At 37.5% G+C, this 23,090-nt stretch overlaps 2 protein-coding genes across 2 annotated transcripts in view; both read right to left on the bottom strand.

Annotated features, from left to right (window-relative positions):
• The window catches only part of LOC140150059 (E3 ubiquitin-protein ligase rnf213-alpha-like), a 32,246-nt gene extending 22,894 nt beyond the window's left edge, over nt 1-9,352 (bottom strand). The window contains exons 1-7 of the mRNA XM_072172063.1: nt 8,457-9,352; nt 7,111-7,348; nt 5,899-5,942; nt 5,324-5,609; nt 4,479-4,580; nt 4,176-4,301; nt 143-290 (exon numbers count right to left, since the gene is read on the bottom strand). Of these exons, the coding sequence (XP_072028164.1) occupies nt 143-290; nt 4,176-4,301; nt 4,479-4,580; nt 5,324-5,609; nt 5,899-5,942; nt 7,111-7,348; nt 8,457-9,352 (1,840 nt within the window). The remainder of the gene's footprint in view (nt 1-142; nt 291-4,175; nt 4,302-4,478; nt 4,581-5,323; nt 5,610-5,898; nt 5,943-7,110; nt 7,349-8,456) is intronic.
• Nucleotides 9,353-9,848: 496 nt separating this feature from the next.
• On the bottom strand, nt 9,849-22,766 carry LOC140150058 (uncharacterized). The gene is made up of 9 exons (XM_072172062.1): nt 22,438-22,766; nt 14,961-15,092; nt 14,171-14,341; nt 13,775-13,959; nt 13,169-13,500; nt 12,610-12,848; nt 11,922-12,119; nt 10,710-10,847; nt 9,849-9,927 (listed from the first exon to the last, which is right to left on the bottom strand). Exons 2-9 carry the CDS (start codon nt 15,056-15,058, stop codon nt 9,849-9,851), a joined length of 1,440 nt encoding a protein of 479 aa, XP_072028163.1. The 5' UTR covers nt 15,059-15,092; nt 22,438-22,766.
• Between the last annotated feature and the right edge of the window lie 324 nt (nt 22,767-23,090).

Genomic DNA, 23,090 nt, shown 5'->3' with positions numbered 1-23,090 from the left:
ATGAAATTTGTTAACAGTTTACCATTTTGAATTGAAATAAATATGTATATATACTAAAACTGAAATTGTTATGAGAGTTTTGCAGCAGTAACAAGTACTAGATAAAACTGATAATAAATAAGCTAGCTATTGTAAACATTACGTGATACTCGGAATAAGATCGAAAATAGCTGCGTCTTCAAAATGTCCGCTATCGTCCACATTTTTTGTCTGTAAAACAGTTTCGTCGTCAGGAGCTTGGACAGTCTGGTTTGAAAACTGCGTAATGACCTGCTGTCTTCTGATGGAACCTGTGAGATTGTTTAAAATGTTTAAAGAGACAAAATCATTTCATGTCGTCGTCTGTATTCCATAGTGGCGTATAGTGGGGCGCCGCGAATAAACAACTTTTCAACAAAATCGGGTTTGAAGAAATGCCAATTTAAAATCGAGTTGTGTAAATCAGACATTCATTATATTTTGTAAATGATGTGAAATTTTTGTAGTAAACTAAATAGATTTTATTGTTATATATTTTTCAAAAGAAATAAATACATACTATTGCTGGCAAACTGAAAATAAAAAGCACAAAACTATACGTCACTATGGAAAACAAACAAAACGCAATACCCTAACCTAACGTTAACCTTATGCCACCTCGGTTGCCGTGTAATCCCTATGCCGTTACTTTTCGTCGTTTGTATTCCATAGTGGCGTATAGGTCCGATACGTGTACGCCACTATGACATACAATGTTTTTCATTTTTGCCGATATTTCATAATTATAAAATGTGTATAAAAAATGTGTATGGTCGATACGCCACTATGCAAAACACAAAATTTCACTTTGTAGCTATACGACACATTTAATTAATTAATTACTTATTAATTAGCTAGTTTTGACTGATGAGACTTAGAAAAATGAAAAAGAACATCATTAAAAACATATGTTCCAATTTTCAAAAAAATGACCAAAAATCACTATACGCCACTATGGAATACAGCCGACGATGTGATTAAAGTATTGAAAGGATCCTTATAATATATAATGTCAGTTCGGGGGCACTGTAAATTCACAAACTCATATGGCACATATTTTATTTTTCTCAGCCGAGAATCATGGTTTAGGTTTTAAAACGTTATTGTATCGGCCGAGAAACTGATAAATTGCTACAACAACAATTCTGCTAAATTGCGTTATTTTGTTGGGCTAAAAATGGCGCAGATAGAATCTCAATTTGTTCATTTTGTACAGTTGAAAACTGCATACGTACCTAATGAATGTACTTGCATGTATGCCGAATATAAAAGGAAGGTTTATTTCAAACTCAAACGGTGACCCGCAGGTCTCAATGGCTAGAATTGTACATTAAACACACCCAAAACAGACACAATGCAATTTGCAGGCAGCAGCTTAATCAGCGCCAATATTGCAACATTGAAACAAACAACTATACAAACATCCAATCCAACCCCCACCCACCCCCAGTAGGCAATGTAGTCCTGGCCCTGTCCTACAGACCCGTATACAATTTTTCAGGAAGAAAGTTTGAATGTTGATTCGAGTAGGGTATGCATAGGTCTTTCAAATTCTACTAGGTGGAAAATTCCAAACCCGGGCAAACTCTGTATATGGCCGTTTTTCAAAATGGCCGCCAAAATATACTTATGAACCAGGTATAATGACAATAACTTAAAAGCTGAGTTTTGGATTTGAAACATGTTAACAACACAATTTGGGGAGAAATGTTTCTGCTGTAACCCTCAAAGCCATTTACCATTGATAAGTTTGAATATTTAATGTGTTAAATGCTGTTTTAATGCCACTCTAACCCATTTTTTGAGTGAAAAAAATGTATTTTGAAGGCCATTTTGGACCTCATAATCGGCGCCATTTTAGATTAAAAACATATTAGCAACATAATTTAGGGAGAAATGTTTCTGCTATAACCCTCAAAGCCATTTTTCATCGATTATTTTGAATATTTAATGCTTATAATGCTGTTTCAATGACACTCTAACCCATTTTTATAGTGAAAAAAACGTATTTTGGCGGCATTAATCCAGCCTCTATGTTACAGAGGTTCTAATTGATGACATTTTACTTGGTTAATAGTGGTTGCTATGGCTGCCATCTGGTTTGGTGTGACTTCGACTTCAGACAACCATGATATCACATCATTTAATCAAACAGCCTTGATTTAGCGAAGTTACACGCCTTAATTGCTCTTCTGGATCAAATAATTATTGAGATATTGTCATCTCACCTGGTTAATGTGAATATTTATATGGTTGCTATGGGCGGCCATCTTAGATTGTGGTTGTCCTAGACCCGGGGTCCTAGACTTCAGACAACCATGACACCCTCTTCATTCAATTAGACAGTCTTGATTTCATAGGGATAGAGACCTAAATGGCCCTTGCAGGTCAAGCAGATTCCGAATTATTGTCATTTCATCTGGCTAATATGATGATTATCTGGTTGCTATGGGCGGCCATCTTGAATTTTAGGTGTCCAAGACCTCGGACAACCATGAAACCCCCTTTATTCAATCAGAAAGCCTTGATTTAGTGGGGATAGACACCTTAATGACCCTTGTAGGTCAAGCAGATTCCGAATTATTGTCATTTCATCTGGCGAATATGATGATTATGGTTACTACGGGCGGCCATCTTGGATTTCAGGTGTCCTAGACCTCGGACAACCATGAAACCCCCTTCATTCAATCAGACAGCCTTGATTTAGTGGGGATAGACACCTCAATCACCCCTCTAGGTCAAATAGTTTCAGAGTTATTGTCATTATACCTGGTTCATAAGTACATTTTGGCGGCCATTTTGAAAAACGGCCATATACAGAGTTTGCCCGGGTTTGGAATTTTCCACCTAGTAGAATTTGAAAGAACTATGCATACCCTACTCGAATCAACATTCAAACTTTCTTCCTGAAAAATTGTATACGGGTCTGTAGGACAGGGCCAGGACTAATGAGGATTAAGTGCCTTGCCCAAGGATACAACACGTTGGCACTAGCGGGGCTCGAACTCTCAACCTATGGATTATGAGTCGGGCGCCTTATCCACTCGGCCACACGTGCTCCACGAATATATTCACTTGTTGCCTAAATTGAACAAGTGGAAGAGTATGTGAAATCACATGGGGTATGTGACTTCACAGACATTCTCGGATTGACGTATTTCCATGTTTGCTTACGTTTTGTTGCAGCACATGTAATTGCCAACTACATTATACCGAGCTGTACACTGTCTAATGACAAATGCACCGGGCAAATGCATTATCTATTATTCTTCAAGCGAAAAAGAAGTCGTGCTATACTTGTGCTCTGTCCTGCAGAGTTGGAACATAATTTCTACCTTCCCGAGTGTAATGCATACATTACTTTCATTTTCCATATACATGATATAGGTTATACTAGACATATATATGATATTATTATAGATATTATTTGTTGGGTTTACTTAGAAGGTTACCTGTTGCTTCAACTGCAAATTATACCAACGACTATAGTTTTAAGTACTGCTGACTCAAGATCATTCAAGATCATTGGATAGCAGTACTTAATTGAATGGGTTATTATAACTATATTGTTTACTTGAAATTTTAAATTTACACAATATTGAGTGTGGCAAAAATATGTACTAAGTAGTCCTAACAAAAATCAAAAGCACACATTTTGCACTGTCTCTACTGTATGTTGTCTATATATTAATATAGTTTGTATGTGATGTGTGTCGGTGGCCTTAAATTACTATAAATAAAATTAGGAAAATAAAAATAATTAAGCTGAATTTTGTGGAAAAAGTGGTCAAATGTTGACAAATTCAAGACATTAATTTATATTGTTAACTTTAATACCAATTTTTTGGAGCGGGAAATACTTAGATTCGTTGTAACTAAGACAATATATATAATATATTGGTATTAAATGTCTACAAAAGAAAAACTGAGTTGCTTTGACTAAAATTGACTTAATCGTGTCAAGGCGAGCCAACACATAAAATTCTTAGATGTTCGAGTTTCATCAACTATTTTTAATACTATAAGAATACTATTCTTAATACTTGACAAGACGAGTAATGTCAATTAGAGGGGTTTTTCAGTGGTCCTATTTGAATAAGTTGTAATATTAAAACAAGGCAAGCGGGTCATATCTATGAATATACGAGCGTACTTACATAGCGTAGTATGCTGTCAATAGCTGTCACCGATTCATCATACAGTTTCTGGTGTATTTCAGCTTGAACATCAGGTAGTGGCATGGTTATATTACAGTATAATAACACCCTCTCTTCATTTGTAAGCTGGTATAGAAATATACAATGTATAAATAATATACACACGATATATGGGTCACATCTAATAATATGTTTTATTCAATATTTATAAATCCATCACTGATCTTTTGAATTGATTTTGTAAAACTATTGGATATCAAAATGCCTATTCAATCATTGCATGATGTTAAAGTTTACAACCACCTGTTCGAATCGGTCACCCAAGAACTTCAGTATGTTTTTCTCCCAATCTATCCTGTTTAGCTTTGGAAGAAAGTGCCCCACGGAGAGCAACGCTGACATTATCTGTACGAACAAAATTACAATAAGGCAAAAACATTATGTTTGTGTAACCAAACCGGCCTATAGGCCTACATATTTTTGGTGATAGGAATTTTTTTTGTCTATACTCAAATAATCCTCCCGACCCACCAGGATAACTCAATGCACGGAATACCTTTTGTTTAGATCAGAGACGACTATAATACTAAAGTATATTTTCCATTGAATTGTCCAAATACCATTATGGCATAAAGTCAGAAACATACCCAGTTCTGTTCTCTGCACTTGTAATATCGCTGGACCTATTCATTTTTTAAATTAGCTACTTACCAAGCTCATTTAAAGTACTTTGATGAACGGTGAAAGTAGCTTAACTAATGTTTAGATACCATTAATTATGTATTACACGGGTTTCAATGGGAAAATGGCTCATTTCGGGTGGAATTTTCTCATATTCAGAACTCTCACAATTAAATTCCACTAATATCAGGTGAAACTATATGGTTTAGATGCCAAATGATCAAAAACTCAACATAGGTTGACCTGAGAGTTAATATTTCAACAAAAATGTCATATAATGAGAGAAAATATAACATTTTGAAGCATCAAACCATAAAAAGTATTTTTTTGGCTATACAACTTGATCAATTTCAACGAATTTAATGCAGTCTATTCAGATGCCATGCAAACAAATAATTACTCGACGAATTTCCATGTATCGGCCATGCCTATTAGTGGTATGTAACCCAATGTGCAAGTTGTATTACCTCTAGTTCCTTAGGTTCTGTTAGATAGATTCCTCCATTTTTAGCTGCTTCTATCATATTCGAGGGCAAATTCTTCTGTAACCAGCAGTTCACGACATCACATGCAACCGTGAATTGGCCGGCGTTAAACGACACATGCTCAGCGTCGACATTTCCCTGACAGGCAGTGGTGGCATTTGCAAACAAAATGCATCCGTCATGAAATATATCATGGTGGTCAAGTTGCATTTTCTCTTTCATCATCTCCAGGAACCCGTTGTAAGGTAGAAGGTCGGATTCATCAGTACTGAAGCATAAGATAATTCGCACATTACGAGAATAGTATGATCCAGTTAGCTTGATACTATTATTTCCATTCCAAAGAATTATCAGGGAGAACTATCCAAATAAGTCCACAAAATTGTGATAGGTAGCTATCCCCACGTCCGTCCCCCCAGTTACAATTCTTAAAGGAGGTAAACGATTTGGGGGGGGGGGGGGAATCAGCATGATCAGGGAAGTTTAATTAAATTTACGGGACTAACATGACAAAAGAGCGAAAAACCGGAACATGTGTAGATCTCTCAGACCCTTACCCTTGTGTTTTTCTTGTAAAAACTCCGATGGCTTCTTTCAAACTCTGGAAGGAGAACCATAAAAACATAAGTATAAAGTGGCATAATAGAGCGACATTAAAAGAAATAAGACATTCATGTTCATTGTTTTGGTCTCAATACAATCATGCAAACAATGCCCTTCGCTGTATGTTATTTTTGTGAGAAAAAGATCAACATTTCTATGCTATTTCATCATCATTGGATAAAAAATAATTATTTTCTTGTCTTTGGAACCCTTTTTTCAATTTGTTTTTGCGTCCAATTACACAACGGTACGTCGCGTGTAGGTCAAACGATACATAGTGTGAATCTTTAATAATATTTTATAATTATTTCGGTGTGAATATTAACCAATTTGTGAGCATTGAATACTCGTAAATGCTTATTCTTTTCAACAGATGTCAACTTCAAACAAAATATTAATCATACCAGAGCCTCGTTCAACATACCCTTACGATCGATATACAATTGATTTACCACACGTAAATAAATTATATAAGTCGCAAGTCTTTGCTCTTTGCGTAAGTCTTTGTGAAACGGGCCCGCGACATCAAACCCAAATGTACCGTGTTCTACCTAACGTTGCTTATATACTGAGCCCAAATTATCCGAACAATTACCGGTAATTCAAAAGCCATTACCTGAAGACACTACAACTAATTGACAAAACAAAGAAGTCGATGGATAGATCATTTTGTTCTGCGTATCCTGATACCTCATTTGGTACAATACACCTTGATTTTGTAATAGCAATTTGAATTTATAAAGGGACCTTTCAAAAGTGACAAAATTGCATTGACTTTTCCTTCAAAGCACGCAGATATTGATCACAGCGAAATGATCGTTCGTCCTTTAGGCTTTATTGAACATGTAACAAGGTATCAGAAATAGCCTTGAAGGAAGAAATATCTAAATTTGTCACTTTTGAAACTTTACCATTTGTCATTGAAATGAGTATAGATTAGTGGAATAAAATTGCATCGTGCCAATTAAGGTATCAAAGTACGCAGAATAAAATTCGCCATCTATCGCCTACTTTATTCTACAATTTCGATTTAGTGTCTGTAAGATGTAGCTTTTGTTTTAAGGGTCCGAATACATTTTGGGCGCAGTATACATTTTATTCACATGGATATGAAGTAAATTTATAATAAAGTAAAAATACTCCAGTTTCTTGTTTAGTCTACAAACCTTTATCTGAGTTTTGTTCTGTATATCCATATGTCTGATAGAGCCTGTCAATCCATGGCAGAGTAGCGACACGCTAGTATGCTGGTAGAGGCGCTCTGTATTCAAGACATGCAGGAAATCACACGGTGTTCGGGTGAACATCCAGATCACACTTCGTGTTAGCATTGAATCGGCTTCCAGTAGGGATGAGAGTTGTTCAATGATGTTCATGATGCCTTCACGATTCTCATCACCTTGGCTGAAATATCAACGTATATATTAAACAGAGATTAGTGTACATGATAGTTTGACAACAATTATTATGTACACAACAGAAAAGTTAATTTCTACAATTTGTTTTAATCGTAATTTCAAAATTATATCAACACTATTTTAATGTGAAAAATAGATAACTTTCTAAAAAATACCGGTTTGCCATCTATGGGATGTGTTATTTGCACACTATTACTAAACTGTCCAAACAGCCAGATCATTTAACTTCATTTCTTGTTAAAACAGCTGAAATCGAGGAGATACCGGTGACAAAACTTCAGTCAGGCCAAGTGGTGAAGGGAGTCCCCGCAGATAAGGGACTTGGACTTACTTGGACTTATTGCTTTCCTCCCTCGGATCCTGGGAACCATGGAGCTAGCAGCCGTTTCACCATGGAAGTCCATATGCCTCTGTTTGTGACCATACTCCTTGCATTGTAGATTGATGTAATCCCAAGTTCTTGGCAGCTGCTTTTTATGTTGTCAAGCCAGCGCTTTGGGGGTCTACCTCTAGGCCTGTGTCCAGGTATTCTACCTTCAAGGGCATGTTTAGGGTATCTGTCCTTTGGCATCCGTACGATGTGTCCAAAGTAGAAGAGTTGTTTGACTTTGATTTTGTCTAGTATCTCTTCTGGAGACTCCCATTATCCACCTTAAACAAGACACCAAGAACACCAACAATCTCTTCTCGTCTCTTTTCTTGAGCGTCCAAGCTTCTGCCCCATATGTTGCTATTGACAAGATTAGCACCTGGTAGAGTTTCATTTTTGTGCTGATACTAATTTCTTTTGACTTCCATATTGTGGTTAACTTCCGCATGCTTCACATTGCCAGTCCAATCCTCCGTTTGATGTCTTCCGTACTGGTTGAATTCTCTGTGATAACTCCTCCCAGGTAGGTGAAGGTTTGGACTTGCTTCAGTTGGTCACTTTCTATGAAGATGGTTATTGGGTGGCTGACTTTGTTGATGATCTGAACTTCAGTTTTCCCTTGTTTATAGTGAGGCCAAATTTCTTGCTTTGAGTGTGTACTAGAGTTACAAGTGATTGAAGATCTTCCTCTGAATCTGCCATTAAAACAATGTCATCGGCAAACCGCAGGTTGTTGAGGGTTTTGCCTTGGATTTTGATGCCAGTGTCCAGGTCCTGGATTGCTAAACTGATGACTAATTCCAGTAGTATGTTGAATAACTGTGGCGATAGGATGCAACCTTGCCTTACTCCTGTGGCAGTCCTGAACCACTCTGTGATATCTTTGTCTACCCTCACTGCACTTTTCGATGTGTCATACAAAGCCTGTAAGAGTCGAACTATCTTGTCCGGGTAACCTAGGTGCTTCATTGCTGCCCATAGTCCATCTTGCCACACGGTGTCAAAGGCCTTGTGGTAATATATGTAGCAGAGATACAGCGCCTTGTCTATTTCAGTGTATTTTTCTGTTATTTGTCTTAGTGTAAAAAGCTGGTCAACAGTGCTACGGACTGGTCTAAACCATGCTTGTGATTCGGAGAGTATCTCCTCGGTTTGCTTTTTCATCCGGCTGTGAAGTATGCTGCAGAAGACTTTCTCTGTGAGATTTAGTAGGCTTATGCCTCTATAGTTGGCACAGTCTAATTTGTCCTTCTTTTTGAAAATGGGGACAATGATTGCTTTGCCCCAGTCCTCTGGTACACATTCGGATTCCCAGATCCTTCGGCATAATTTATGAATCATGTCTATTCCTGTATCACCAGCAGCTTTTAATTCCTCTTCTGTGATACCATCATGTCCAGCTGCTTCCCCTTCCTTAAGGTGTTTCAAGGCTAGTTCCACTTCCTCTCTGAGTATTCCTGGTTCAGGATCACTGGATTGAGTACTGGATAATGTCTGTAGTATGGTTGAGTCAGTTGGACCTGGCATGTTATATAAGTCCGAATAATTTTCTCTCCATCTATCCTTGATTTTTTCCTCGTCAGTGAGAATATTTCCTGCTTTATCTTTTACACTTTTCATCCGGAGAGTTTGTTTCCCTGTTAGGGTTTTGATGGTTTGGTAGACCTGTTTAGTTTTAGAAGCTTGGTGGCAATGATCTACCTCCTTGCACAGATTGTTGATCCAGATAAGGGAAAAGTCCATTAATACGAAGGGTCATTTGTCCAAAAAGGGTTAAAGTTAGGCCATTTTAGGCTAGGCTAGGGTTAGAAATAGGTTAGATTATGGTTAGCATTTGGAGTCAGTGTTATGTTTAGACCAATGGTTAGGGCTTATGTTATAGGTAAGGGATTTCATTTTATTCAACTGCGGAGTAGGCGACTACACCTTTTCTTAAAGCACCACAGTCCATAGCTAGTAATGGAATAGATTGTGGTTGTATATCGATATCCCCAAAACTTTCTGTATATATAAGTAAGATAGCTTGTCCTTTGCCAACTGTCAACTGTGTCTGTGCTCTTAACATGGAAGATTCAAGCACAGCAATGTCGTCTGCAAAATCCAGATCATTTATAATCTAGGCCAGATATATCGACTTGACTAACAAAGGTGTGCTACTACACCGGTAGCCTCGGTTGCATTCTTCATCAGGTAGTCTATGAGAACAATGAACAACAATGGAGCCAGAACATTCCCTTGCACTTACCCCGGTGGACACCAGAAGATGTTTCCATCCATCATAACAGCACTCTTGGAGTTGTTATAAGTACACATATCGCATTTACTAAGGGCTCTGGAATGCCGTAGTGGCGGAGAATTATTAAAATCGAATCTTAAATCGATAAATGTGATGTTTTTCATCTGGAAGGATTCAATGATTCTAAGAATATGGATTGGTGTGAGCAACTTATGCCTGGGCGAAATCCGGTCTGGTTATTCTTTTGGATCAACACAGAATTTGTGTATGATGTTGTCGGCCATTCGGGTTGGCTAAACTTCACCGCCACCTTGGAGTGCTTCAGAGGTAATTACACAATCCGGTCCAGCAGCTTTGTTCTTCTTTATGCTCTGAATAGCATCTCTCGTTTTCTCAAGGGTGGGTGGTTGATCACAAATAGACAAACGGATATGTCCTGATCAGCAGGTTCTGATGTCAATGTTAGTGACCCATAGTCATTGTTGAGTAAGATGGAAAAGTACTCTCTCCGCTCAGTAAGTAGCTCCTTGTCACTGGAAGGGGCTGATCCACCACACTTTATCACCATTTGATTAGTTCTTCTGTTTGCATCATGTTATGGATGGTCCAGGTGGTGTTATATTCATTCTCTTTATCAACTTCCTGCAGATGGTATTTCTACTTTTGCAGCGAAGCAAGTTCGTCAGATCTGTAAAACTAATTCAAGTTTCTCTTGATTGCCGGGTTCTTACAAGCATATACCTCATCTTTACTATATTTCTGTTCCCTCTCAGTTTCTGAGTCTTGCCTGACACCAAACTGGCCATTCCACAGGGATTAGCTTCCCAAGCACCTTCTCTGCATGCCATATCTATGACAGCCTTCTCAAACAGACCATACCTGTCAGTGATTGTTGTTGAGGTATTGTCGCACTGGAGTGCTTTGAAACGGTTTGAAAGCTCAATCTGAAAGTTTGTCTTACTGTAAGCATGTTGAAACTTCTACTAAACTTCTACTCAGGGCCAGATGGGCCCCAAATGTTTTGGGCCCCCAAAATTGCCCTGTGCAATGAGCATCTTCCATTTTAGCCGAAAAACGCTATTTTTTAGGCCAAAATAGCCTACAAAAAATGCACAAATTTGTGCGCTTCGCGCGCACTGGCCTGCTATATAGCAAAATTCAGCTTTAATTTGGGCTAAAATAGTCTATAATTGTAATTTTATGCCCGCTAAATCTAAAAACATGGCCACTTGAGTGCACATGCCTTCCTCATGGTGCGTTTGGGGCCTCCAAATTTTGGCCTGGCCCAGTGCCCCCCAAAAGGTAAATCCGGCCCTGCTTCTAGTTGTACTTTGGCCTTTTGCATGGTCTCCCTTTGGACTGGTGAGAAGTAATACACCGAGTATGTGATTATCAGAATCCAGCTCCACAGAGTTGTAGGCTCTACAATTCTGTAATGAGTAGGGCCTACAATTACTTACCGCTGATAATATGATCTAAGTGGTGTGTGGAACCTCCTGTTCCAAAGGCGATTTCTAGGCTGTGCAAATCCTGTTTGCGCTGATCAAAACTTAAGTCCTTGGCAAAGATTTACCATACGCTTCCCATTCTCATTTGTTTCACCATAGTAACAATGGGGTCCAATCCCGCACTGGTTGAGATATGTGACTGTCCTGACTTGTCCTGGCATTGAAGTCACCAATAACAAAATGCTTATCACGCTTCTTTGCCTTTTCCAGATGGTCTGTAAGGGAGCCGGGGATTGCCATGAAAGGTATCTATTCTTATTCTCTTGCTGATATAGTTGATTCTTTGTAGCTGATGGTCCTGCGGAGATGTTGAACCCAGGCCCCACTCGCACCAAAGATATTTATTAAAGTCAAGAAGTAATATTATATTTTATTCACATCTTATTATTTGACTGAATTGCTACTGAATTATTCTACAGATGATTCATAATAATATTCAACTTGCCTTGTTTCTATTTTTTGTCTTTTCAAGGTTTGTACACCCCACCATGCTTCTGCACTTGACGAATTTTCAGATACCTGAAGAGGTTTGTACGGTTCAGTAATTCCACTTAAAAAGTGGAAGAGTGGCAAAACCAGCATCCAATCATACATATTCGATGGTATAGATCCTATTAGTTCAGCAAGGGAATTCCCAACATTTCTAGAAACAATATCAAAACAATATTAATATTAAAAGCACTGCCATTATTGTACATATTAGACCTAGCGAACTCTCTGGTATCGAACTATAAGAGTACGACATGTAGTGATCTTTCGGATCTTCAACATAGCAAGCATACACCTGAAATTATATATAATTTATAATTACAACGTAACAATAAGATCTTTGAGTAATTTATTTATATTGAGGCAGATATAGGCGACATAAATCAGGTGAGATGCTTTCTGGCAGCAATTATGACAAACTACACTTTGCTGAATTATTGCTGAACAAAGGTATATAGGTACGGTTTTAAGCCAAATCTGGGCAAAATAGCTGCTCAGAATTTTGTGAGTTTTTGTTTGTGAAAATCCCTCTGCAAATCACGTCATCTTTTACGTATTAACGAAACTTTGCCTGAAATATGAAAAACGGGCTACGATACATTTGTCATAAGGTTACCAAAACAAATATATTTAGATTAAATTACTCGTTGATGTGATTTCGCAGCATTTGTAGCAATTCTAGACTTCTCTGTGGGCTAGTCACTGGAAATTTCAATCCTAAGCAAAGTTTACGTTGCAACGCTGTCGATAGTTTCAGATTACATTCATTCACAAGCTGTGTTATGGCCAAGGCTGATATCAGCTGCTTTTCACTTTCTTTCAAATCCATGTCATCTGGATTTCTGTAGGAGTTTATCTTCTCCGAAAGGTAGAACACAAGTACCTGTTAATTTAAAAACAAAATTGATTTTTCAGCAGTTACCAGAATCAATATTTCATGTAGATTTTATTGCCAAGAATATGGGCATTGACCATTTCTTTTGGAGATTTTTCAGTTTAAATTCTGACAAACCATTTATAATGGGAAAATAGATGTAAACGTGAAAGTACAAAATAATGCAATACTTAAAAGATTCATATACCTCCCCTGTAACACTAGAAGGACTGTCTGAGAACAGGCAACTTCTCTCACATTCTTTGATGTCCCCTTTAATACCAAAAATATACGACATAGACTATGATGAATCACATAATGATACAAACCTCTTGTAATTCGAATCCGTTTGGCTTCAAGAAACGTGTTTTATTGAATTGAGAAACGCCTATCGTGTTTATCTTACTGGGGTAAAATGTTCTTGCGGTAGCCAGACATCTCCAGATAGACCGAACTTTGCGTAAAGCTTCTTTGGGGCTCATATCTTCCTCACGAAATATGGAAAAACCTTCCCATGGCGGCAAGAAGTATAGCATTACAAATTGAGCATCCACGACTACCTTCGGGATAATGTCATTACTAATCCGGGACTTCACCGTCAAATCGTCGCTGTACTCGTCCTTGTCTTTGTGTATGACAAAATCATACTGTCGTAAAATTCCTGCAAAGGAAAGGTAATCTGTGATGAAGACAATCGAAATATTCTGGTCATTTTTGTTCAAACAAGATCTTTGCCAAACAGGTGAAAGTTTGAGATATGAGCATGTGAGACCCACAACATGATACTCATTCTGTAGTTCAAGACTTTTAAGAGAAACGTTATGCTTACTAACTGGTAGGGCATAACTTTATTCAATTACACCGGGATTTGTGTTCTTTCATTTTAAAACTGATATTTTGTTTATGTCCGATTTTGTTGCCATTTTGACACGTACCGTGATTGTCCAGTTTTCTTTCCCAATTTTGAATATCTAACTGTCGATCTTCTTTGGTGCTATTTGGCATTGCCTCTCGGTTGTCACCTACTCGGTATGAATAGGAAATGTAATCATTGGAGTCCAGATAATCTTTTGGCAAACGACAGTATGCACTAAGAAGTACATACTTACTTTCGATTGGGCTACATGTATTTTTGACAAATACGTTAGGATTAAAAACATAAAAATTAATTATTAAATATAATTAAGCTGGTAAGGTTTATGCTATAAACAGTAAAATATCATTACACAAGCCGCTAAGGTATAGTGTTAGTCACATGATTATATCTTAATAAGCATTGCATTTATATCATAGAACTATAGAGTTTTACATGGATTTGGTGCAGTGGTTACCGGATTGTCAGAATGTTGTCCAATTTTCTGTCATGCAGCTTTAGATGCACGAATATTGATGGTTTGCTTTCCAAAAACCTTGGTTCAGCCTCCTGGTACCTCGATGATAGAATTGCGTTGAACTCAATTGTGACAGTCTGTATTGGTTGTGGTTGCGTCACATGTGGAGCCCTGTCAAGTAATAAAAATGGGTAGTGTTCAAGCCAATTACAGGCCAATGTCATTGACATCTGTAACATAAATATATGCAACCCTTATGGAAATGAAAACACCACAAAATGTCTACAAGAGTGTGCAGTACGCTGTTCAATGCGTGCTGGAAGCAAACAAAGACTGCAATATTACCACGTACATGCGTGCAAATTCACTATGGGCGTGAGGGTATCGCACGCAAGTTTTTTAATTTTTTATTGCACGCACACCTCGCAAACATAACCGACATGCAGTCTTTTCACGCATTTTAAAGCGTGAAGTGCGGGCTCCTCAGAAACTACCAATAGTTTTAAGAATGTGAACGTTTAAAGTGTATTTCAAAGGTTTTCACCTCTAGCTTTCAACATTGCAGGTCAAATAAGTACGTTTATGCGTTTTTGGGGTTTTATGAGGGGGGGGGGGGCTTTTTGCTTGTCTATTTTTTATGCTTGTTTGTTGTTGTTTATGTGTTATTTCCTTGATCTTTTCTGATCACGCATAGTCTAGCAAATGGCATTTTTTCAATAGTTAGAATAGCATAATTAACCGAACTAATTCTAGCATTTAGTAATCATTTGGTATCAAATATCATATTTACCCCTGCTGGCCCGTAAGTGGCTCAATTGAGTCCATTGCATTCACATTGGACGTGTTTCCAAATAAGTGAAAGTTCGCACCTCCTGGATAAGACTCCATGATGTCTGCTGTCCCTTCTGGCGTCACGTATATCCTGTTAAATAAATACTCAATTTACTTGGATATTGCATTCTTTTAATGTCAGAAGTGTGCAATGGCTTTAACATGTGAAAAATATCCCACTTACCCATAGCACTTGTTTCCCCATCAACACTATATTTCCGGTTTAGTGATTCTGCTCACCGTTTGCAAGACATCATACGTTCATGAGCACCTTTTGATTGACTAAAATCTTTCCTACGATGTAATCAATTGCGCCTTGAAACAATGATCCAATCAAGATAGAGCCCAAGGGTGGCACACTCACTAAAAGCCCAAAAAGGTTTGAGCATGGTTTTTGATCAATTTGGGGGGTGCTGATTCCGAATCCTTCATACGTACTTTCATAAAAGTCCTGAAATATTACATTGAACAGTAACACATGAGTAACGCAACATTCTAGGCAGTGCAAACAGTTGCCGACCCCTGCAGACCCTAGAATGATTTGATGTTAAAATGTTTTGCTTATAAGTTATAACTTGAGAAAGGTACGTCGCAAGTAGGTAGAACTATACGTTTTCTAAATTCTTAGGATAAGAGGAATACTTTTGTACCAAACGCAATAATATCATATTTACTTTCGACAACTTTTATGAAAGTACACATGAAAGATTTGGAATCAGTCCCCCCCCCCCAACAAAAAACAACTCTCAAAGCTGTGTTGTGGCTCTCTATGTAGCACTCAATGCTTTTATATCCACGAGACGTGACCATTCGAGGTCATAGTCAACCCAGACGTCAATATTCGCCGTGGAAGTGATGATGTAACAGGATTAACAACCATAGCATTAAGTCAAAACAATTATTTAATATATCGCGCTACACTAGTACGTTCACGCGGTACCTCTGCATTGATGCATAGATGTCAGAGAGCATGGATAAAGACCTGGGTCGTAATTCTATAGATCACTCGCACCAGTATTAGATTAGTATCTTTGAAAAGAGCGGTATTGTATTCAATCAATGATTGCAGACATACACAGGTGATGAGTGCAATCTGCTTGTAGTGCATTTGCTATGTTAGCTAATCCTTCATATTTTGAAGAGAAATTATTTATAGTTTAATGAATTAATAACAAATAAAGTCGAACAAATGTATTAACTAATTACAACAGCTTAATTAAGTTAATTAGTCAAGGGTGGGGCTGGAAGCGGAGGAACCGGAAGCGGAATAGCTCTGTGTAAGGGACGCACCATTAGACATCAAGGGGTGGGGTTGGGGGGGTTAGGAAGTTGGGGTCGGGGAAATGTTTGTTTTTTTGCCAAAGGCGGCGAAGTTTTCTTTTTTCGTTTTTATTTCATGTATTTATACACAGTTAGGTGGGGGAAGTTTTTTTAGTGTTGGTGGGGAATTTTTTTTTTTTTTACCCACGTAGTGGGGAAATTTTTTTTCAAAACTTCCTAGCCCCCCCCCCCCCTGAAGTCTAATGGTGCGTCCCTAATTCCAATGGGAAGTTGATGTGCATTTGTTGACATTTATGCAATTTGGTACCTAGTAGAAGTAAAAATGCATTAATAGTGTTAATCTTTTTTTTAATTGCTTAATAGTTAATCTTAATAAAACTCTTTAGTAATTCATGATTTTACAAGGTTTCAATGAATGCAGAATATGTGTGTCATGCAATCCATGGGATTTAAATCTTTAAAAGAGGAATGGAAAGAGGAGAACTCTAAGACTGTAATGTAATAAACTGCATACATGTGATTTATTGTAAATATGTTTTCTTTTACATAATAAAATCATTTATTCACTATTTTAATTACCGTGTATTTTAATTCTAATTTTAAATTATTTATTGTAAAGGGTGGCCAGAATTGTTCGAGCCCTGCTCTGTTTGGTCTCCTACCATATGATTTTGCTACTCTTATGTAAAAGTTATTTAATGGTGAAATAAAACTAAACTAAACTAAACTAAACTAATTACCATGAGAGTGAATTCTTCCAGTTATGCATGCAAATAAAATTGTTTGGGGATTCAGGAAGCAGCAATATAAGTTTTTATATGGATAGATCTTTTATATTGTTTTATCTTTGAAATATCTGTTAAACCTGTAATAAGGCCTGACTTGTTTCATTTTAAAAGAAGCTGTAAAACATTGCGTATTTGGGACATGAAAATGGCCAAATAATGTCGTTCTGAACACCCCGTATGTTTGTGATTATTTTATGTTACAGTTACACCCTGTATATTTACATTGTTGTTGTTAACTTTAAAAATTGCTTTACTTATACATGCACCAAAGCGTGACCTTAATGAAATTAGTACAGTTGTATTGCTAGTTTCTTCTGTATGCTCACAAGTGAGGCCTGGGGGATTAAAAGTCATAAAAGGGTGACCGGTTTTCATCATTTTCAGTCATTACTGAAAGAACAACAAAACAAAATTGAGATTTCAAAATGCGTTCTCTCCAAGAAAACACCGCTTAATTCATCGCAAGTACAAATTTGTATTTAATTGTTACAAATAGTCACAAGTTTACTGTAAACTACGAGTCATGGGAAAATTCTCTGTCTGGCCCTAACAAAAGGACAATATGAAGCAATCTATTATTGATACGGTTGAAAGTCAATGCATGATTACATGTTCAAACTATATGTTCATGTGTAATTAAGCAGACACAATGTACAAACTAGCTGGGAGGTAGTCTTGTGTAAACCATAAATAGCGAATTGTGGTGACAAAAACTGACAACATTTTGTTTGATACAATTTTGGTATTGACGGAATATTATTTTTAACCAACGTATATACCTCCCTGAAGCCCTGGATATGTGCATCTAACCATAATGGCGGGTAACCAGCAGGTTAACAAACATTTTGTTAAACCTGCGTCAGTAAAAAGTAGTAATTATTAAATTTATTGCAACACTTGTTATTAGATTGGCTAATTTCAACCTCAAGCTCAAATACGGCAGATTTTGACTGATATGCATCCCATCGCACACATACATAATGGCTGGTTTATGTCTGGTTTGAAAATGGCCAAAGTTTTTCTACTATAATTTTGGGATTCTTAAATTTTCAGTTTTAGCGTATATTCACAGCTCCACATAATCAATACAACCTTTGGTTACAAGTAACAATTTGAACACCGGTACATTAAACAGAAAGAAATGGAGAAAATCAAGTTATAGAGGTTGTGCATATGCATCATATTGCATCATACCGTAAAAAATTCTCAAATGCATTCAACAATAGCATGATTGCAATCTACCGCGACAGTTCGTCTCACAGACATGACAGATGCACTACCATCAAATAGGTTGATGACAACATTTGATTAAAAGCCCTGCACTGCGCCATGATTACGGTGAAGGACACCGGTTCAAATCCTTTGTTTGGAGCCAATCGATAAAAGCATGCAGGCCTTTATAGACGAATCCAACGAGCCAAGTGATGGTCAGAATTCAGTCGGCATTACTGGGTCCCCCTGCGCCAACTGGTGTTGTGACTGCCCAATTGGGTGAATTAAAGCCGCTTAAAATCGATGTTATTATTGTATTGTGTTGTAAACTGTCATCATTCGTTTGTCTACTTGTAACACGGGTGATGGAATGCAGTTTAAAAATCCCGCCGAGGCCGTATCATTTCACATTTTAGGTGGGATAGGCTCAGAGTCTATAGAGTACTTTGAGTCCTTTTAGCACACCTAAAATACATGTAAATACCTAGTCACCTTAGCAACGATACCTTTGGTTTAAGATATTGCCATACGAAATTTGGCATAACAAAACACTAAATCCGAGCTTCTTTTGGAATAATTTATCGAAGTTGGATGGAGGTCAAAAAAGTCACTTTTTTAACATTTCCCTTGTCGCAATTTCATCAAAATATATTTTCATGAGAAAGAAGAACGTTTTCCCTTTTTGTCCCAATTTTGATTTTTCCACCCCTACACACATTTATACAAAACCAATAATTATTGTGACATAGAAAAAAAGGCTGTCACAGAACAAACCATTTAAGTAACGTGTATATGACCCTCTCCTCAAAAACACAAAATGTCTCCATTCAACGTGCACATGCTGGAATAGGTAGCGATGAATAAGCAAGAATAGTCTTTAAAAATACAAAGTTCACGGATCAGGTGTATAGTAATTTGTTGCAACTTTCATGTTTTAATTAACTGTGCACTGACTTGACAATAAATAAGTGATATTAGGGGGCATAATGATCCTGACGCTGGAAAATAATTTGCAAAGATATACCTCATTTTGCAATACCTCATTTTGCATTTAGGTTTTTAAGCTACCTACAGGGAACAATTTTTAGCCTTGTACTGAACTTTATTCATAGTGTGCAGAAGTCAGTACATGTCTCTATTGAGACATTCTATGCCTATATCACACCCATGATGTATGGTGGCATTATAAAAGTGCTCGAAGCATGTTTTAAACAGATTAATTGTGCAAGTACAAGTCATACCTATAATATTTTCTCAATTTGAATTTTATCCTTTCTAGGTATGACCGATTGTACCGTAAAATTTGCGTCAATTCCTGATGTATGCGCCACGTTTTGTTTCCTCTGATTGCCGATTACATAGACGAGTACAACTGGTAACCAGCCAAAGCCGTTACTGTGCAGTGCCGGTCTGCTATCCAATTGCGTGGTGCATTGGGTGACATGAATTTTCTACGTCATTTGCCTATGCGATGATCCACCCAAAAATAAAAATCATCGTATAGATCCCTGTCATCATGCAGTTATTGTTAACTACATGTATGCACACAACACAGGGGCACTCACAATAGCAATAGGTAATTGAACCCTACTGGTAGCGCTGTATCGTAGCTATTGGGGATGAACTAGTTAGTATCATATATCAAAAAGTATAAAAGCTATGATTTTAGTACTTTCTCTCTGTTTCAATTACTTATTCTTTTCCAAATATCTGAATCTTCAACCCGGTACAAGCTTTAATAATGGGGGAACATACATTTTTATTAAAAAGAAATCCTTCATCTATCCAAACTCGCCGTGTTATTCCAATGCACATTTTACTTCCCCGGGCATCCATTGTTGATCGTATTTTGAAGATTGGCGTCATAAAACCGTCATAGGTACAAATTTAGTACTTTCTGTCAATCAATTATGGCTTATTCTCTACATGTCAATCTTTAAATAATTGGCATAGTCCTTATAATAACGGTACTTAGCCTTGATGAGTAAATGACAGCAAACAGCTGCAAACCAGTGAAAAATATCCCAAAACTCAGTCAGTGGGGCTGCGTTCGTACATGTCAATACTCGTCCGTAGCGGACAATTCGGTCGCTCATTGGATCAATATTATCAGGTGGTAATAAATTTGCATTGGACAATAGATTACTATTATGGTTTAGTACTGCATATATCGGTTTAATCTTCAATAAGCGGGTTTATGGCTGGAAAGGTCACGGTGAATTCGCCGTGGACGTAAGTGCACTATGTACTGAAGCACACTTATCAATATACCTTTTGTTTGAAGCAAATCGAACACACGGTTCTCAAAATATATCAATATATATATATTTTCTTTGTATCTTATTGTTTTTATCAATAATCAATCAAGTTAAAGAGCTAAAATGACTGGAGAGCTCATTGATATGTAATTTTTGCCCCAGTTATGTCCTACACCAAAACCTGATGTTGTTATGACAATTTGATTGATAAGATCGTGTGCAGAATCTTGTTAGCTCCAATTTCACACCAAATTTGCTACCAAACGCTCAAAATTGAGAAAGATTGATACCAGTATATGAAAGTTGGTGCATTTTCAAAAGTTGCAAATCAAAACCCGGGATCAAAACGATGTACGCGACCGAAATTGCTAAGCGATTTTTGGCAGGCAGAGAGGGAGGGGGGCAAGCGATTTTTGGCGGGCCGTTTGGAAATGTGACCCCCCCCCCCCGGGGGGCTCATAATCATTGCACAGCCCCTGCCGGTACAATGCGCGGTTTATTCAATGCCTCATTTCAAATATTTAGTTTTAGTTTTGGTTTTGGTCACGTGGTTTCCTATTGTCCTGCCTAACCACTTGAATCATAAGATATCGAAATCATTGTTTCTACCTTTTGTTTAAAACCGAACATTTGTGTCAGTCAGTTTCGGTTTTGGTTTCAGTTTCTTATAAGTGGTGTGAATCGTACAATTATTTGATTTGAAGTTACCTACTCTATGTATACAAAAGAAATGTTTAAATTTCGCAGTGCAATATTCGCGAGGAGAGAAATCGAGCATGGTAATCTACATTGAAAGACGTGGTTTACAAAACCGAATAAGCCTAGGCTAATTCACCTGTGAAAAAATATAGACCATCGAAATATTTGCATTCGACATTACAAAAGGGGCCACTATTAAATTGTATAGGTGCTATAAACAAAATCGATTCATGTCCTTAATCCCATGTACCAGAATAGATGGAAGGCCATTATATGACCTCTAATAACCTAATGACTTTTACTGAAGCAATTTTTACTGCAAAAGTAGAAGATAGAGGGGAGAAGAGATTGTGGTGTGTGTGTGTGTGTGTGGGGTGGTTGGAGGACAAGGGGGCCCGGGATATGGGCCGGGAGAGAGAGAAACAGATGAGAGAGAGCATTGGAAGTGAAAGAGAAGGGGGAGAAGAGCTCGAGATGAAGATATCGAATGTAGGGGAGGAGGAGGGGGAAAGGGGTAATTTAGGGAAGAGTTGGTTATATAGGGAGGGGAGCCCCCTCTTAAAGAGGTATTGGTTGTGCTTCCCGGGGATAATAAACTAATTAATAATCAAATCATATCCATGCATCGTTTATGTTTCATACAAACAAACAAATCCCCCACCCCGCCCCATACGCGCATGTATATGATTTCAAGGCCTAGAACTCGTGAGTGTAAATATATGCCACCTACCTTCGACAGAGAGCATCAACTGTCGTCCGGGGGATAGATTTCCGATATCAATCATGATAATAATTATGTTAGCACAATAGGCTATTGTATACTTCTGGTTATATACCCTATACTATGTCCTCCCAGCATAATAGTGTTATGATTGCAGACCAGATCAGCTCTACTTTTTAATCCCTTGATTTTTGGTTTCTGAACAAAAGAGAAACCAAAACTAAATATTTGAAATGAGGGAATGTTAATTTGAACCGCATTTGAAACCCATTGAGGGTCATGTGACAGTTACGGACATGGTCAGAAGGAACAATCAGAAGACTCAGAAACAAAAATTACATATTATATTGCCTTTAACTCGCCCCACAATTCGCCCTACAAACATGACAAAACTCTCGACGATGGAATCTATTAATACACAACAAAATACAGATTTTATGCTCATACCAAAATAATGCGGTTTACTTCTATGCTCACCTTAGCTTTGATCGTCTAACGTTCAGAAAAGGTGGTGTACTACAGCTTATTCAAAGTCACAGTACATCCGTACCACCAGTAGCTTGCGTGACCAAGGTTCAAGGGGACGCCATGTTCGTTTACGACAATCCATCATGATTTTTGACCGTGTTTTTGCAACTATTATATAATATATTATCGTTTTAGGCACGATGTGTGTCCTATATTAACGCAAAGTTGGCCTAAACCTAGGGCCTGAACATATTCAAACACGGCAGAAGCAACTGTCCATTTTCGTCCGCTACATGCAATTTTTCTAGTATGTTATACTTTTAGTACACGATACATGTACAATTGTACATACACAGTACATCAGATATTATCGGTATTTCTATTGTTTCCTTTTACCAAGATTGCTGGAGTAACAGAATGTCGCCCAATTAATGCATGCACGTAGCAACATGACACTGCAACAATCCCGGGGTAACAATACATGAACATGCAGAATACATTTATCGGCTTACCCAGCAAACATAAAAATGTTTTTAAAACGTTAATTTATTCACAACGTTTTAATAACATTTAAATGTCAGGTTATATAAAGATCATGCTTACGTTTTTAAAACGTTATTGTAAATTGTTTTTGTTACACCCTTTATATTACCCGACATTTA

Source organism: Amphiura filiformis, chromosome 4 (genome assembly GCF_039555335.1).
Source record: "Amphiura filiformis chromosome 4, Afil_fr2py, whole genome shotgun sequence".
NCBI classification, from domain to species: domain Eukaryota; kingdom Metazoa; phylum Echinodermata; class Ophiuroidea; order Amphilepidida; family Amphiuridae; genus Amphiura; species Amphiura filiformis.
The sequence above is the reverse complement of the archived record's forward strand: the minus strand, read 5'-3'. Positions and strand labels throughout refer to the sequence as shown.

What these genes read in the sequence shown, in the direction of transcription:
- LOC140150058 (XM_072172062.1), bottom strand. Translation starts at nt 15,058, where the DNA reads ATGGAGTCTTATCCAGGAGGTGCGAACTTTCACTTATTTGGAAACACG. An exon ending in AAGAAAACTGGACAATCACG is followed by an intron (nt 13,501 to 13,774) that starts GTACGTGTCAAA and finishes TTTCCTTTGCAG; the next exon opens with GAATTTTACGACAGTATGAT. An exon ending in AGAAATATAGTAAAGATGAG is followed by an intron (nt 9,928 to 10,709) that starts GTATATGCTTGT and finishes TTGTTCTCATAG; the next exon opens with ACTACCTGATGAAGAATGCA.